The sequence below is a fragment of the Bos mutus genome, chromosome 21 (assembly GCF_027580195.1).
Source record: "Bos mutus isolate GX-2022 chromosome 21, NWIPB_WYAK_1.1, whole genome shotgun sequence".
In the NCBI taxonomy this organism is placed as follows: domain Eukaryota; kingdom Metazoa; phylum Chordata; class Mammalia; order Artiodactyla; family Bovidae; genus Bos; species Bos mutus.
The window spans coordinates 31097139-31116126 of NC_091637.1; the positions used below are offsets into that span (position 1 = coordinate 31097139).

Here is an 18988-nt window from a genome sequence, read left to right on the forward strand (position 1 = left end):
CTGCCATAAAACTGTATATCTTTATTACTCTGATTCTATTTAAAATAGAACGCCATGTTAGGAAAAATATAACTGAGAAAACTACAATGTAAAGAATGTATTTTTGCCATAGAGGACTTCAGTTAACACAGCTAAAAACAATTTCAAAATCATAAGAACAAAAAGAAAAAAATATCCATCAATGGTTGACTGGCTTTTGGAAACACCAAAGAAACACATATATTTAGAGTTTGCCTTGTAGTCCCAAGGCCCGTCATAATAAGAAAGAAACATAAAGATTACGCCAGGGGCCAGAGATGAGTTACATACCTCTTTTTCCAATATTCTGGCAACCTCACCAAGGGTCCGATCTAAAGCAGAAACCTTATTGTTCGCCCATGAGCCACTGTCTTGTACTTGTAGCTGTTTTAGAAGATCTTTGGCTAACCGCTGAAGCCTTGGATATAAAATAAAAGAGAAGAATGACATGAATGAATTAGAATACAATATTTCATTTTCCAAAACACTTTTAAACAAAAGTTACTTTCATTATTATATTAGAAACTGCTTCATAGAGTACTTAAGGAAAAGAAAAACAAACCATTCCTAAGGCCGGTATTACTCTATATTCACAAACACCAATCTAGTCTTTGTGACACAAAACAGACCTAGAGGACAGTACTGTCCATCCACAGGATCAGCTGGAGCAGTTGCTGCCATCAGTTTCTGCGTTACTCTTACACTAGAACAGACCTGATGATGGGGAAAGGTCAGAGTATGATGGCAGAGAAAATGAGGAGAGGAGCCTGAGCAGGTCTTCATATTTTGATGTAAATCTTTAAGGTAATTATAAGCACTGACATATGAATTTGACATTCTCAGAATGTCAAATTCCCCATGTTCCAGTTTATAAGCAATTTGGGGATTTCCTGTCACTGCTGATGTCATTTAGACAACAGAGCATTTGCTTTTATTTGCTTTTCACCAAGAATAACACATAACACACCTGGGGCTTTCCAGGTGGCTCTAGTGGTAAAGAGCCCACCTGCCAATGCAGGAGACATAAGAGATATGGGTTCGATCCTGGGTAGGGAAGATCCCTTGGAGGAGGGCATGCAAACCATTCCAGTATTTTTGCCTGGAAAATCCCACGGACAGAGGAGCCTGGCGGGCTACAGTCCATGGGGTCGGAAAGAGTTAGACACTATAGACACTAATGAAGTGACTTAGCACGCACTTTAGTAAGTGGACTGCATTAATGGTTCTTTAAAGCCCTTGCTTCTTCTGTTTCACAGACCTCATTCTTTGAGCAATGTTCTTCTCCTATCCTGTTATTCGCCTGAGCATCCTACCAACAGACACTCACCAGACACCATCCCAGATCTCTCTGCTTTCCCCCTATATGCCACTGCCGTTACCCTACTTCCATTTTTATCTATGACTGATTCCATTGACCTTCATTATAATCACTTCCTTGTAAACGTGTGGTACATTCCCTCTGTTGTTCTGTTACTCCTACAGCTAACCCCCAGTGATGGTAACAATCACCAACGTCTGTTTAGTGGGCCAGGCATCCTCTCGATGTCTTGCAAACATTAATTTAGCTGGATGAGTGAACATCTGCCAGCCGTTTCCATTTCTGATACTGAGAAAAACTCATACTATACAAAAGATTGGTATGACTATGGCTTCAGAATCTTACTAATAAGTTTGTCCAAGTCTGCTCACTCTCACACTCTTCCACGAAGACTTCTTCATATATTGCTCCATCTCCTCATAATTCCACTCTTTTCCTTCTCCCTCTTGCTTTCATATAAGAAGATTTTACATTTCATAGAGAAAATGGAAGCTACTGGAACAAGGATATCCTTACTTTCTGCCAAAAATCTATAAGCATCTGAGCATTTCACCCACACTCTCCTTTATTTCTCCTATTACAATCAAGGAAGACTGATTCCTCCCATGTAGGGCTAATCTTCGGGGAAGGTAATGGCAACCCACTCCAGTACTCTTGCCTGGAAAATCCCACGGACAGAGAAGCCTGGGAGGCTGCAGTCCATGGGGTTGCGAACAGTTGGACATGACTGAGCGATTTCCCTTTCACTTTTCACTTTCATGCATTGGAGAAGGAAATGGCAACCCACTCCAGTGTTCCTGCCTGGAGAATCCTGAGGACGGGGGAGCCTAGTGGGTTGCCGTCTGTGGGGTCCCACAGAGTTGGACACGACTGAAGTGACTTAGCAGCAGCAGCAGGGCTAATCTTACCACACTGACTCTATATGCATGAGGTCTTTCTGGATCTAAATCCTGCTTTCCCTGCTTCAGTGTCTTTGCAAATGCTCTTTATTCATTCCTTCTGAAACACTTCCTCCACCTCCAGAAAAATCCTACTCTTCCCTAAGTTCCTAGCTCAAACACTGCTTTCTCTGATCTATTCCTTCAAGTCACTATCACAAGTCTCTCTCACGGACAGACTGACAACAGGATTTTTGGTAATGATGGGAATGTTCCATACCTATTATGTACAACCTGGTGGCTGCTGGTCAAATGTACCTATTGTGTACTTGAAAGACAGTTACTATGAGTGCAGGACTTAAAAAAAAAATTAACCATTTTATTTCATTTGTTTTTGGTTGTACAGGGTCTTCGTTGCTGCGTGTAGGCTTCCTCTAGTGGCAGCGAGTGGGGGACACTCTCCAGTTGTACCAACGCTTCTCCTTGTGGCGGCTTCCCTTGTTTCTAAGCAGCGTCTCTAGGACTTCAACAGATGCAGCACACGCGCTCAGCAGTTGTGGCTCACATTCCCTAGAGTGAAGGAGCTTCGGTATGAAGAACTAACTTAACTTAATTTTGATAATTTAAACAGCCACATGTGGCTAGAAGCTATCATACTGAACAGTGCAGAAGCACAATATGAACCTTATGAGAGAGGGCTGCTGTTGAACCATTCACCATCTTATCCACAGCACCGTTAATGTTAAGTATACTCTAGAAGCACTGATATATGGTCTAAGAAGAAATTTCTTCTTTATACCAGTCTTATAATATCCATAATCTCTATTACAATATACTTTCATGTACATGATCTCATTTGTCCTCTGAAAAACATTATCCATCCCTGTTTGAATGCTAGCGCTTAGGAAGATGAGGTGACTTTCCCAAGGCTGCATGGCTAGTAAATGCACTATTGGAACTAGGAACCTATGCCTTTCGTCTTCAGATTTCATGCTTTATCTCCACACCATATTAGTCAATTCAATAAGAAAATTTTATTCACAAATGAATAATATCCTAGAACACAATTTCACCTATTTATGTAAAAATCTTTAATTCCTCAAAGAATACAATAGCAACTGCAGTTCAAAAAGGCGCTTGTGAACTCCAGTTTAAATCTAAGCTATCCATATGGAGTTTACTTTGATAAGTCACAGAACGAATGCAAACTCTAAAATCAGAAATACCTATGCTTAAATTTTGGCTTTATGTAAACTGTGGGGAGGTTATTTAAATACTCAATCTCAATTTCTTCAACTTAAAAGTGGAGATTATATATACATATATTTTTTTCTTCAGAGCTTCTGAAGATTAGAGATAATTAATGTAATGTACCTAACACCATTCACTAAAGTAGACATTGAATAAATAATCAATAAATAATCAACTCTTATTACTACTTGCTGACAGAAAGTCTCAATCTAACATTTCGAGAATATAAAAAAATACAAAAATAGACTAAGAGCAACATAGTCCTTTTCCTCCTAATCGAATGTGGGCTAGAGTCCCATCCGATTAAAGTAACTGACCTTATCACGTGGACGAATATTGGCAGCAAACTCCATTGTGTGACAGATAAGTAGCCACTTCAGCTCTTGGCTGAATAAAGCCTGCACACCATGTAACTAAATATCCAGCCACAGCAACAGATGCATATGAATCTAGTAGTACTCTTACCAAGAATGCTCACATTCCACTGAAAACCAGGGGTATTTAGAGAGGCACAAGGACCATTTTAATTCACAGAATACAAGAGGCTTATATTTCACCCTGAGGTAAATCAAATCTGGGACTCATATGAACCTACCCTTCAAGGAAGAATGCCAAATGAAGGGGATGCTGTGGTAACATGAGCTAAACCTCTGCTTCATTCCTGGCCTCCACCAAGTACCACAAATAACATAGCTCCTCTCAAGAAGAAAAGCATTCGATTTTGATTCATACTATAAATAATGATTGAATGTCACAGGACTCAATTCCTGAAAGTTATAGTTTCCTTACAGGGCAAGAACAGGAGCTGTTTAGAGGGTGCAGTTTTTTAATACAGAAATTGCTATTTGTGTAAATTCTGGCAGATAATTTTTCTAGCATGAAAAGAAAAACTAAAGGCTTCATAATTCCTAGCCCAGAACATGAGAAGTATCTGACAGGTAAATGGCTTTGTGGAGAATTTTTTAAGGTCAGATATTTTCTTCTCAAAATTTGAACACATTTTAACAATTCTCAGTTCAAATCTGTTACTGGTAAATGGTAAGGGCTCCTCTGTAAGGAGCCCTAACTTTTATCACAGTAAAGTTTTGGGAGGTTCATTAGGACCATTGGGAAGATTTATAAGTGTAAGAAGGGACACTGTGTCCTGTTCTTTAGTGTGGTGGGCAGGAAGACATAAATATATTAACTTCCATTTTTTCTTTTAAACCGTCTCTATTTGAGAGGTACATAGTTTAAATTTAAGGCTACAGGTTCCCCTTTCATTTTTAAATTATATGCCTAAGCCTGTATTTTTAAATGTAAGAGTTTAAGAAATCCTCATATAAGATGAAGAAAGCCAGTGTGCATATACTGCGTCCCATAGGGAACATCTTTCATTGTTGCCTCCAGCATCCTTTCTTGTGAATAAAGAACCCATCTACCCCTTCAGGGAACTATGTCATCCTCACACTTAATACTAGATGTGCTCAATGCTATCAAGGTGCTGCTGTTCCCAGGCCCTCACCCACAGTGGAAAGATCTAGAAAATGTGTGTACATTATTTTATATAAATATTATAAAATATATATAATTATATATACAAAAAGCTGATGCTTGAGCAACAGGGCTTTGAGCTGTATAGGTCCATTTATACAGATTTTTTACACTACGTGTGCACCACAGGATTCATGGTTGGTTGAATTCATGAATGTAAAACCTCAGAGGGGAAGGGTTGACTGTAAAAGTTATAGGCAGATTTTTGACTGCTCAGAGGGTCAGTACCTCTAAACCCCACTCCGCATTGTTCCAAGGTCGTGTGTGTGTGTGTATCCCTACACTTTACATATATTTATTTCTACATATATGTTGGAAAATACAAGTTAAAACTGATATCTAAAATTCCAATTCATCACTGCAGGATTTTCTATTCTCCTTGAGTATACTTTTTAACTCTCTTCTCTAACAGTGAGCAATATGTCTTCCAACATCCTTAATATATTTACTTATGGGAACAACCCCCCTAACATATCACCCATCCATGTTTATGTACACTATTATCTACCTGCTTGGCTCTGACTCCCCACACCGGTCTCCTCTGCTCTTCTCACCCATGCATAGGTTTCACAGCCTTTACAAGGCTCCCCTGACAGACTGGGCAAGGATGACATTCCATGGATATGCCCTCCTCACTTGGTTCTGATTCCCCACACCAGGCCATAGTGTCCTACCCTACATGGAGGCTCTGCTCGGCTCTGGACCTTCACATCTGGCCACCCCTCTTTGGTCCACTCAGGCTCTGACAGCCACCACTCTGCCCCCACTGATCCAGTCATCCAGCCAATGCAGATGGCTGCTTGGTGGTGCTCTCATCTAACAATAATAGGACTGAATTTTTCTGGTTAGGGGGAAGGGAAATTGGAGAAAGTCATTTTCATTTACTAAATAGAATAATTTTATAAGGAGACATGTCTTTTCATCTCCTTTTTGGTTACCTATTTCAATCAGTTACAATAATTAAGCTTTTTGAGAAAAAGGATGACTCTAAAGTTTTAGATGACTTAATGTAAGGATGGACCTGCCATTTCTTAAGATAAACAAAAACAGGAGGGGTAAGTTTTGAAAACAAATTTCAGGAGTCTACCTTGACACATGTTCACCTAAGGCATTCAAGTGAACAGAGAGACATCCAAGTAGAAATGCTAACATGAAAGCTGGATATTGTATTCTGGAGTTCTGGGGACAGGTCTGGATTGGAAACAAGAATCTAAAGTCCAGAATATCATGTAGGAGGCAAGCTGCCAGTCCAGGTTCGATGCGCGATGCTGGATGCTTGGGGCTGGTGCACTGGGACGGCCCAGAGGGATGGTGTGGGGAGGGGGGAGGGGGGAGGGTTCAGAATGGGGAGCACATGTGTACCTGTGGCGGATTCATTTTGATATTTGGCAAAACTAATACAATTATGTAAAGTTTAAAAGTAAAATAAAATTTAAAAAAATAAATAAAGTCCATCCAGATACTAGTTGTTTAGTCATGAAAATAAATGAGATTACCAAGAGAATAATCCTCTACCTGAACTCTCAGGACAAAGGCATGCTAATGTCAGAGCTCAAAGAGACAAGAAACAATGAGGCAACAGGTAATGAAGAAGAGCAGTTAGTCAAGTAAGAGGAGCATCCAGGGAAAGCTGCAGAACAGACTATTACATTAAAGGTCCCCCCTTGAAGTATATCTTGCTAGCCATGACTTACTAGTCTCCTCATACAGTGACTAAGGACTTGACAAAATGACTTGCCTTGGCCAACGAGACATCACAAGCAGAGGCCTGATCTGGCCTGATATCCCCATCACTGATGAACACTATGCAAAAACACTGATGCAAAAACCCTCAACAGAGCAAGTCGAACAGATTCAACAGCATATTAAAAGGATTATTCACCATGACCAAGTGATCCGTCATCAAGGAGGCCGACCCAAGCTTCCTTACATGGCAGTCAGAGGGGAACAAGAAAGCAAAGTTGTGAGCAAAAGCTTCAAGACTTCTGAAGCTAAGGCTCAGGAGTCACACACTGCTTCTGCAGTAGACTAGGGATCAGAACAAGTCAAAAGGCCACATTCAAGAGTAAGGTTAGTAAGAGTCCACCCGTTGATGGAGAGGTGGCAAAGTTATATTGCAAAGGGCCATGCCTTCAGGAATGGCTCAGCAACTTCTGGCCATCTCTGCCAACACTATACTGTGTCATATATTAAATTTCCTCAAATTTTGGATCGATTTCTAGATTGTTTTTAAAAACCGAGTCCGTTAATTTGTATTACTATTTACATGCCAATGCAAAACTATTTTAACCACCTGTTAGCTGAATCCTACTTCATTTCCCCTCTTTAAAATTTTTTTCCTGGAAATTTTATTTTTCTATATGTTCTTTAAAATGCTTCTATCTCTAGCTTTAAGAAGGTTGTTATGTTGTTGAAATCACATATTTGTAGGAGAATTTAAAGAGAATTTACTATACTTTGTCTTCTATCCAAGAGTACAATTTGTCTTTTAACTTTTGTGAGTTATTTTTTTATATCCCTTGTTAGCAGTTAACAACTTGTAAGCAGTTAACAACTGCTTATAGATATTCCTCCATCTGTGGCATGTAAGTTGTTTCTTGAGTTTCTCACTATTGAAAGTAACAAAAATAGTTATCTTTGTATATAAATATTTGCACATATTTTTCATTATTTCACTGGGCAGTATGAAGTCTAAAGTGGATGTCCAAAGTAGCAGGGGGATAAATCAGATGAGTTTGGGACCAGCAAACCATATAAAATAAACAACAATGTCCTGCTGTACAGCACAGGGAACTACATTCAGTATCTTTTAATAAACTATAATGGGAAATAATCTGAAAACAACGTATGTATAACTGGATTACTTTTCTGTACATCAGAAACTAACATAACATTGTAAATCAACTATAATTAAACAATAAAACCTTAAGTACTGGAACTTAATCGTGTATATATAATGAATAAAAGATCTTAAAAGTAAAAGAAAACCAAACTGGACATCCTAAGCTCCAGATTCACATGGCCTTTCTGTAAGACCATACCGATCTGCACTCCCAACAGCAGTATTATATGAGTGCCCTTCTCTCACGGCCCCGCTATTGGCAGTCTATTTGAGACAAACAAAATGACGATGTTTTTGTTTCCTTAGCTAGTACACCTAGTAATTACACTTACACCCAATCACTTCAGTTAAGTTCAGTCACTTAGTCGTGTCTGACTCTTTGCGACCCTATGAATTGCAGCACGCCAGGCCTCCCTGTCCATCACCAACTCCCGGAGTTCACTCAAACTCACGTCCATCAAGTCAGTGATGCCATCCAACCATCTCGTCCTCTGTCGTCCCCTTTTCCTCCTGCCCCCAATCCCTCCCAGCATCAGAGTCTTTTCCAATGAGTCAACTCTTCGAATGAGGTGGCCAAAGTACTGGAGTTTCAGCTTTAGCATCATTCCTTCCAAAGAACACCCAGGACTGATCTCCTTTAGAATGGACTGGTTGGATCTCCTTGCAGTCCAAGGACTCTCAAGAGTCTTCTCCAACACCACAGTTCAAAAGCATCAATTCTTCGGCACTCAGCTTTCTTCACAGTCCAACTCTCACATCCATACATGACTACTGGAAAAACCATAGCCTTGACTAGACGGACCTTTGTTGGCAAAGTAATGTCTCTGCTTTTGAATATGCTATCTAGGTTGGTCATAACTTTCCTTCCAAGGAGTAAGCATCTTTTAATTTCTGTCAAGTGGCCCCAGCAACAATCCTGAACGAGATCTCCTCAGAGTAAGAATCAGTACAGCCTTGGCAAAACTTGCTTTGTTCAAATAGGGTTTCTCTACCTCAGCACTACTGATGTTTTGAATGAGATACTCCTTTGTTGTGGAGGACTATCTCACGCACTGAAAAAAGGATAATGGCATCCCTGGCCTCTATTCACTTGATGGCAGCTGCACCAGTTTTTCCAATCTGTGATAACAAAAATATTATCACATATCCACAGATGCAGACAAATGACCCCTGGCAAAATCATCCTCAGTTGGATATATGATATGGTGTTAGAAGAATAATATCCTAGGCATCGGATACAAAAGTCTATGACCACAAGCAAACAATAATGGTTCAGGTAAACTTTTGTTATAGGCAGAGACTAAAGAGACAAATAAATAAAATGTAGGCTAAAATACTCACTTTGCTTTATAGGGTGAGTCCGAACCAGAATTTTTTGCTTCCAATAAACTCTCATATTCCTTGGCCCTGGAGAGAAAAGAGTTTTATCACTGTTAGCTATTTTGTTGCTAATTTTTATACCAAAATAAAACTTTGGCTATGTTTTTCCCCTCCCAGTATTAAGAATATTACTATGCTGAATTTTAACAATTCCATTTCTGACACTGCTTCTTTACAATACTATAAATGCAATCCAAAAGATTGAAAAATGCATATTTCCTCACAGGATAGAAAATCATAAAAACATATCTGAGTTAGGGACTTGGTACAGAATGGTGGTTATTTTTCAAAAATATGAAAATCATAATTAAACTTGAAACCATATTAAGTTTCTACAAGGTGGTTGAGATGGCTGAGTATCAATGTACCTCAAGAGGTATTCAATGCAAAATTACTGTTGTTGTTGTTCAGCTGCTAAGTCATGTCCAACTCTTTGTGACCCCATGGACTGCAGCATGCAAGACTTCCTTGTCCTTCACCATCTCCCAGAATTTGCAAAAACACATGTCCATTGAGTTGGTGATGCCATCCAACCGTCTCATCCTCTGATGCCCCCTTCTTCTTCTGCCCTCAATCTTTCCCAGCATGAAGGTCTTTTCCAAAGAGTTGGCTCTTTGCATCAGGTGGCCAAAGTATTGGAGCTTCAGCATCAGTCCTTCCAATGAATATTTAGGGTTGATTTCCTTCAAGATTGACTGGTTTGATCTCCTTGAAGTCCAGGGGACTCTCAAGAGTCTTCTCTAACACCACAATTCTAAAACATCAATTCTTCTGTGCTCAGCCTTCTTTCTCGTCCAACTTTCACATCTGTACATGACTATCGGAAAAAACATAGATTTGACTATATGGACCTTTGTTGGCACAGTGATGTCTCTGATTTTTGATATGCCATCTAGGTTTGATATAGTTTTTCTACCTAGGAGCAAGTGTCTTTTCATTCTGAGGCTGTAGTCACTGTCCACAGTGATTTTTAGAGCCCAAGAAAATAAAATCTGCCACTCTTTCCATTGTTTCTCTATTTGCCATGAGTCATTGGAAAAGACCCTGATGCTGGGAGGGATTGGGGGCAGGAGGAGAAGGGGACGACAGAAGATGAGATGGCTGGATGGCATCACTGACTCGATGGACGTGAGTCTGAGTGAACTCCGGGAGTTGGTGATGGACAGGGAGGCCTGACATGCTGCGATTCATGGGGTCGCAAAGAGTCGGACACGACTGAGCGACTGATCTGATCTGATCTGACGGGACTGGATGCCATGATCTTTGTTTTTTGAATGTTGAGTTTTAAGACAGCTTTTTCACTCTCCTCTTTCATCTTCATCAAGAGGCTCTTTAGCTCCTCTTTGCTTTCTGCCCTTAGGGTGGTATCACCTGTGTATGTGAGGTTGTAGATATTTCTCCTGGCAATCTTGATTCTAGCTTGTGATTCATCCAGTCCAGCATTTCGCATGATGTGTCTGCATAAAGTTAAATAAGCAGGGTGACAATATGCAGCCTTGATGCACTCCTTTCCCAATTGTGAATCTGTTTGTTGTCCCAGGTCCTGTTCTAACTGTTGCTTCTTGACCTGCATACAGGTTTCTCAGGAGACAGGTAAGACAGGTATTCCCATCTCTTTCAGAATTTTCCAGTTTGTTGTTATCCACACAGTCAAAGGCTTTAGAGGGTCAATGAAGCAGAAGTAGATGTGTTTTTTGAGTTCCCTTCCTTTTTCTATGATCCAACAGATGTTGGCAATTTGATGTGTGGTTCCTCTGCCTTTTCTAAACCCAGCTTGTACATCTGGAATTTTTCAATTCACGTACTGCTGAAGCCTAGCCAGAAGGATTCTGAACATTACCTTACTAGCAGGTGAAATGAGTGCAATTGTGTGGTAGTTTGAACATTCTTTGGCACTGCCCTTCTTTGGGTTTTGAATAAAAACTGACCTTTTCAGTCCTGTGGCCATTGCTGCGTTTTTCAAGTTTGTTGAAATATTGAGTGTAACACTTTCACAGCACCATCTTTCAGGATTTTAAATAACTCAGCTGGACTTCTATCACCTCTGCTATCTTTGTTCATAGTACTGCTTCCTGAGACCCACTTGACTTCACGCTCCAGGATGTCTGGCTCTAGGTGAGTGACCACACCATCATGGTAAGTTCTTTTTCGTACAGTGCTTCTGTGTAAAGAATAGTCATTGAAGTCTAGAAGTAATTTTAAAAGGCAGTGGAAATGATGACCAGATACTCAAAAGATTTATTTTGTTCTGCTTTTGTTGTTTATACTGACTAAATGCCAAAAGTCTGCAAAAATCTAATAACACTTCTCTGTCATTGTTCAACTAAGCTTCAGCCTGCGTGTTCCAGCACTTAAAAGCCATCAATAGGTCAACAATCAGCAAATGTTACTTTTACAATATATTAACAATGATTTAATTTTTCAATTTCTCTTTTCAGAGGTCAAAATTTAAATTTTGACCATTCATCCAAAGGGTTCTAGCCTCTAATCAGTGACCTGTGAAAGAACTAATCACAACGTACACCAATCCAGACAGCGATGACTGGTGAAAGAAAAACAAAACAAAACTGCTTCATAAAAACCTGAAAGATGCAAATTACACCAGGCCTAATGAGAGAAAAAAATCAATCTACCACAGGTTATACTTGGGAATGAAGAAATAACTAAATTAGAATTAAACATTAAATTATGTATGTTTCAAACTACATGTGCACATTGCAAGTAAAAGTGTTAATCACTCAGTCGTGTCCAACTCTTGGCAACCCTATGTACTACAGCCTGCCAGGCTTCTCTGCACACAGGATTTCCCAGGCAAGAATAGTGGAGTGGGTTGCCATTCCCTTCTCCAGGGGATCTTCCTGATCCAGGGATTGAACCTGGGTCTTCTGCATTGCAGGCAGATTCTTTATCATGCACTCACTGAAAGTGAGGGTTAGTCACTCTGTCATGTCCAACTCTGCAACCCCATGGACTGTAGCCTATCAGGCTCCTCTGTCCATCTCCAGGCAAGAATGCTAGAGCGGGTTGCCATTCCCTTCTCCAGGGGATCTTCCCAATCCAGGGATCGAACTCAAGTCTCTTGGGTTGCTGGCAGATTCTTTACCACCTGAGGCAGGGATGCTCTCAATGTGCTCACTGCTCTCAGCCAAAAATATTAATGCATATCAAAATGGGGAAATATCCACACTGTACTTGCAATTGTGACCTCATATGAAGGTGGGAAAAAGCAATTATGTAGGGTTCAATGCATTCCAGGCACATATGCCAGAAGCTATGTACTGTCTTGCGAAGTCTTAAAAAATACGTCTTTTCCTCATTTTACAGAAAAGAAATCGAGGCTTAAGAAGTTGTCTATTATATCCAAACATTTCATCTGAGGCTTCAAGTGGAAAAGACTGAATACATTCTCCCATTTGTGCACATTTAACTAGAAAATTATAATACCAAACAAAGATATCCTAACTCTACCTGAAATGGTAGTTAAGCACTTTTCCCTAACTTGAATCTTGTCTTGATTCACTTTTAACAATCAATTAAATACTTATTTCCAGAGTTCATATTCTGTATAAACTAAACTAGAATATGGGGGATAATAAGAGTTATATACAGCACGGATGAGGTATATACATAGTGGAGCTATTCAAGATATTTATTCTCCACAAGGAAGAGGAAGAAACAGCATTAAAAGGCACATAATTCTGCAAAGCTGAGTAGGTAACAAATGCAAACTGTCACAAGTGCTCATTACCACCTAAGATGCTAGGGGGAGTTTCCTCAAGGAAATGGAAAGTGTACCTGCTTGAAAGATAAGTAGTATCTGAGTACACGAAAAGAAAATGCCATTAACAGGAGAGAGAAGTGAGCAATAATGAAGACACAGAGGGAAATACAAGTTATGCTGAGGGAACTGTGTACAGATCCCTTTGCTTGGAGCAAAAGATTAAAATATGGGAATAATGAGAGCTAAGACTGAATACTCTATTATAATTAAATTCTCATTATTTACTTTTTAAGATAATGACTCACTTTATTAATGTTTTAAATTTATTAGTGTCATGTTGTATACTACATTTCCTCACTTTTAGTCTCCTTGTTATCATGATTATACTTTTTCTCAGCCATAATGTGGGATATTTATTTACTCCATTTTTTTGGCTAGCCTTTTCATAGGCTCTTTTGTTACCAATATGCTCAAAGAATTAGATCTCATCAACTTCTATTTAACTTGTTTTTATCTTTATAAAGATATAGTACATTATAAGTGCCATATGTGTATTTGTTAAATAAAAATAAATAAATCTGTACCATTTTTCAGGAAGGAGAAATTAGAATATTGTTCTAATCCTTGAGTTGTTTAGATCATTTCTACTTCAACTGATAAAGTAACTTAAGGTTAAAACTTCATTCTGAGTAATTTTTTGACTATATCCCCATAAGTTTAATTTTCTCACTGTCACAAATATCAAATAGTTTATTTCCATTTTTTCTTACTCCAAAAAAAATCTTGTTACTTCAGATATTTTCTGCCCCAATCCTACGCTTTGGTTTCACAATGTTCATTTTTTGTGTTTATAATTTTTTTCATTCTTGGGTCAGTTTTATTGAGGTATAATTTACATACAATAAAGACTTCAAGTTTTAAACCTATAATTTGATGAGTTTTCACAGTTGGGCCTACCAATATAAATGAAACCACAATCATGATGTAAAGCATTTCTACCACTCACAAAGTTTTCTTAGGTTTTTTTTTTGCAATAAGTCTCTTTCCCCTTCCCGTACCCTTTCGTTCCTAGCAACCAGCTGTCTACTTTCTACCCCTAAAGCTTTATGAATATCAAATCAGTACAATCATACATACTCTCCTGTGTCTGAATTAATTCATTTAGAATAAATCTTTTAAGAGTCTTTCATAATGTTGCATATATTATTAGTTTATTCCTTTCCACTGCTTTACAGTGTCCCATTCTCTGGATATCATAATTTGTTTATCCACTACCAGTTGGATATTTTACTTTCCAATCTGGGACTACTATGAACATTTGTAGACAAATTACTGCATGGATAAATGTCTTAATTTCTCTTAGATAAATACAGAAGTGGGATTGCTGAGCTATATGACAAGCACCTGCTTAACCTTAATTTACAAAATGTTTATCAAATGGGTCATTCCAATTTGTACTTTTACCAGCAAAGTATAGAGTTTCAGTTGCTTTAATCTCCAACTATTACTGGTGAACGGCCTATTTCTCCCCTCAATTCTGCCAGTTTTCCCTTCATGTATTTTGTGGCTTTCTCAGATGCATATATGTTTGTAATTGTTATATATTTTTTACGGATTCATTCTTTCATCACCAAAAAATGTCCTTCTTCCTTTATTGTACAATTTTGGTCTTAAAGTATATGTTGTATTATATTAATATCATTTAGCTACATTATCTTGCAGAGGTTATTCTTCTCATGAAGTATCTGTTACTTTCGTTTCACATTAAGCCAGCTGGGTTCTTATATATTGAGTGAGTCCCTTGTAGACAGCATATAGTTGAATCATTTTTAAAAAATTCATTCTGCCAACCTGTATCTTTCACTGGAGTCTTTTAAGTGAAAGTGTGAGTCACTCAGGCGTGTCTGACTCTTTGTGACCCCACGGACTCTAGCCTGCCAGGCTCCTCAGTCCCAGGAAAGAACACTGGAGTGTGCTGCCAATCCCTTATCCAGGGAATCTTCCCGACCCAGGGATCAAACTCAAGTTTCCTGCATTACAAACAGATTCTGGAGTCTTTAATGCAACTATATTTCACATAATTACTGATAAGGACAGATTTACTTCTGCCATTTTGCTATTTCACCTATGCTCTCTTCTGTCCCCCGTTTCTTTCATTACTGCTTTATCTTGTGTTAAATGTACCAGCTTCATTCCACTCTCATTTCTTCACACATATATACGTACATATATATTTGTTTAGTTGCTTATTTTCTTAGTAGGTGACCTGAATTATAATTAACATCTTCTTTCATAACAATCTAGCTAGAATTAATATCAGCTTAGTTTCAGTAGTATACAAAAGTGTTCCTATATAGCATTTGGCTATATAGGTGGCTCAGTGGTAAAGAAGATGCCAGCCAAGCAGAGATGTGGGTTCAATCCCTGGGTCATGAAGATCCCTTGGAGAAGGAAATTGTAATCCACTTCAGTATACCTGCCTGGGAAATCCAAAGGACAGAGGAGCCTGATGGAGTATAGTCCATTAGGGGTCGCAAAAGAGCCAGTCACAACTTAGCGACTAAACAACAACAATATAGCATTTATTCTTTATGCTAGAATTATAAATCACAGCTTTATACAGTGTGTGCCCATAAACATAGGTTTATAATTATTATTTTGTGCAGTTCACTTTTAATTCAAATGGGAAAAATGAGGAGTCAAAAAATACTACATTTACACTGACATATAGTTATTTCTATAGTGTTTTTTATTTCTTTGCGTGTATTCAGGTTACTGTCTACTTTTTTTTTTTTTTAATCTCAGACTGAAGATTTCCTTTAGAGTGTCTTGAAGTGCAGGTCTACTAGAGACAAACACTTGGCTTTTGTTTATCATAAAATGTATGAATTTCTCCTTCATTTTTGAAATTTTGCCAAGTGTAGAATTCTTGGTTGACAATTTGTTTTCTTCTACCAGGAAACTGAATATGTTTATCCTACTAGCTTCTGACCTCCATATTTTCCTATAGAAATAAGCTGTTATTATACTGCAGATATTTTATATATGAAGAATTGTTTCTTTTTTAAGATTTTCTTTGTCATTATCGCCCAGTGTTTGATTATGTGTCATAGCGTGGATCTCTGCATTTCTTCTACTTTGAGTTTGTTGAACTTCCTGGATCTGCAGATTCATATACTTCATTAAATTTGGAAAACTTACAGATATATTTCTTCAAGTGTCCTCTGCCCTTTGCTCTCTCTACTCTCCTTCTGGGATGCCCCTTATGTTTATGTTGGAATGCTGGGTAGTGTCCCACAGGTCTCTGACTTTTAACCATTCTTTTTTCTTTCTCTTCTATAAAAAGGATAATCTCAATTGATAGTTTTCAAGGTCATCAATTCTTTCTTCTACCTGCTCAGATAACCTGATGAATCCTTCAAATAATTTTTCATTTCAATTTTTGTACTTTACAGCTACAAAATTTATTAGTTCCTTAAAATTTTTTTAAATCTCATTATTAACCTTTTCCAGTTGGTTAGATATCATTCACATGGTTTCCTTTACTTCTCTGAGTACATTTAAAATTTTTAAAGTCTTTGTCTAGGAAGGCCAATGTCTGGGCTTCCCCAAGGACACTTTCTCTTAATTCCTCCCCCGCAAAGTATGAGCCAATTTTCTTTTTCTTTGCATGCCTTTTCTTTGCAACTTTTCCTTAAGAACACACCTCTGTATTTAAAATGGATACCCAACAAAGACCTACTGTATAGCACATGGAACTCTCCTCAATGTTACATGCCAGTCTGGATGGAAGGGAGGTTTGGGGGAGAATGGATATATGTATATATATGGCTGAGTCTTTTCACTGTTCACCTGAAATTATTACCACATTGTTAACTGGCTATACCCCAATACAAAATAAAGTGTTTAAAGTTAAAAAAAAAAAAAAAAATCAACGCCATATTAAAAAAGCAGATATTTTAAGCATTATAATGTGGCAACTCTGGAAATCAGATTCTCTTTTCTCTCAGGGTTTGTTTTTGCTTGTTGTACATTTTTCTAGTGACTTTTCTGAACTAATATTCTAAAGTTTATATTCTTTGTCATTATGATCCTTAAAGTCTTGGTTCCATTATTTTAGGAATCAGCTAGCGATCCAAGAGATTTCTTTGAATACCATAAATAATAACAACAAAGAGTCCCAATCTAGTATTTGCAGATGAGCTGTGTGACTGTGTTGCGGCAAGCCAACAAGACACAGTCAGGCAGATTACAACACTGTCTTAGCCCTCACTTCCTGCTTGCATAAAAGCCTGATGGTCGGGTAGGGAAAAGACTCCAGGGTTGTCTTGGGTCTTATCTAATCATGTACCCAACCCTGGGGATACATGTGGCCTTCTAGATTTCTGAGTATGTGGGAGATTTTCAAAGCCTTTGTTTCCCAAAGCATCTTAATCCTCAACCTTTCCCTGCAAGTTTTTATTAGTCAATTATTTATACTAGTTGTATATCCTTGTACTTGTGTGCTGTGCTTAGTCACTCAGTCATGTCCAACTCTTCGCAACCCCATGGACTGTAGCCCGCCAGGCTCCTCTGTCCATGGGGATTCTCCAGGCAAGAATACTGGAGTGGCTTGCCATGCCCTCCTTGCACTAGGTATCATCAATTAATACATTTGCCTTCATATTGTTTTGACAATTATCCCCAGGTAACCTCCTCAACTCTGGAAGAATTCTGAGTTAGGCAAAAGAAGGACAACCTCTTAAAACTAACCTTTCAGAGAACCATCAGAGAGGTCAAAACAGCTATGGTTCTTTGAGTACAAGATCTGCTCTTCTCCAGTATTAGATACCTGTAACAGGGATGCAGTTGATTGTCTTCAAAGCTTCTGCTGAGTTGGGAAGTTGAGATATGCTCAGGGCAAGCTAAAATGCCACTACCCTCTTTTATGGACTTCCCTGATGGCTCAGACAGTAAAGAATCTGACTACAATGCAGGAGACATGGGTTTGACCCCTGGGTCAGGAAGATGCCCTGGAGAAGGGAATGGCAACCCATTCCATTATTCTTGCTTAGAGAAGTCCATGGACAGAGGAGCCTGACAGGCTACAGTCCATGGGGTTGCAAAGAGCTGGACACGACTGAGCAACTTTCACTTTCACTCTCTTTTTAAAAGTTGAATTATAGTTAATCTATAATTTTGCACAGCAAAATGACTCAGTGATACATATAAATGTATTTTTTCTTTTTCAGATTATTTTACATTATTGGTTATTACAAGATATTGAGTACAGTTCCTGTGCTATACTGTAGATCCCTGTAGTTTATTTTATATATAATAGTATGTAAACATTAATCTCAAACTACTAATCTATTCCCCCCACAAGTACCCCATTTGAAAACCCTAAGTTTCTTTTATATGTCTGTGAGTTCCTTTCTGTTTCATAAGTAAGTTCATTTGTATCATTTTTTTTAGATTCTACATATAAGTGATAATGAGATTTGTCTTTCTCTGACTTATATCACTCACTTAGTATGATAATCTCTAGGTCCATCTGTTGCTCCAAATAGCATTATTTCATTCTTTCTTTTTTTAACTGAAGTATAATTGCTTTCCAATGTTGTGTTAATCTCTGCTGTACAATGAAGTGAAATAGCTATCTGTATACATATATACCCTCCCTCTTGATCTTCCTTCCCTCACATTCCACCAACCAAGTCATCACAGAACACCAAGCTGTGGTGTTCTATACATCACGTTCCCACTACCTATCCATTTTACACATGGTGGTGCATTTATGTCAAACTTAATCTCTCGGTTCATCCCACTCTCCCCATCCCCCACTGTGTTCACATGTTCTTCTCTACATCTGCATTTCTATTCTGCCCTGCAAACAGGTTCATCAGCACCATTTCTCTAGACTCCACATATATGTGTTACTATATGATATTTGTTTTCCTTTAACTTATTTCACTTTGTATGATATATTCTAGGTCCATCCACATCTCTACAAATGTCCCAATTTCATTCTTTTTTACGGTTGATTAAAATTCCATTATATATATGTA

General features: G+C 38.4%; 1 protein-coding gene across 3 annotated transcripts in view; it reads right to left on the reverse strand.

The window, feature by feature from the left end:
- SCAPER (S-phase cyclin A associated protein in the ER) overlaps positions 1 to 18988 on the reverse strand; it is a 419624-nt gene that overhangs the window by 219495 nt on the left and 181141 nt on the right. For all 3 annotated transcript variants that reach the window (XM_070358560.1, XM_070358561.1, XM_070358559.1), the window contains exons 22-23: positions 9182 to 9247; positions 310 to 436 (exon numbers count right to left, since the gene is read on the reverse strand). In XM_070358560.1, coding sequence (XP_070214661.1) covers positions 310 to 436; positions 9182 to 9247 — 193 coding nt within the window. The remainder of the gene's footprint in view (positions 1 to 309; positions 437 to 9181; positions 9248 to 18988) is intronic.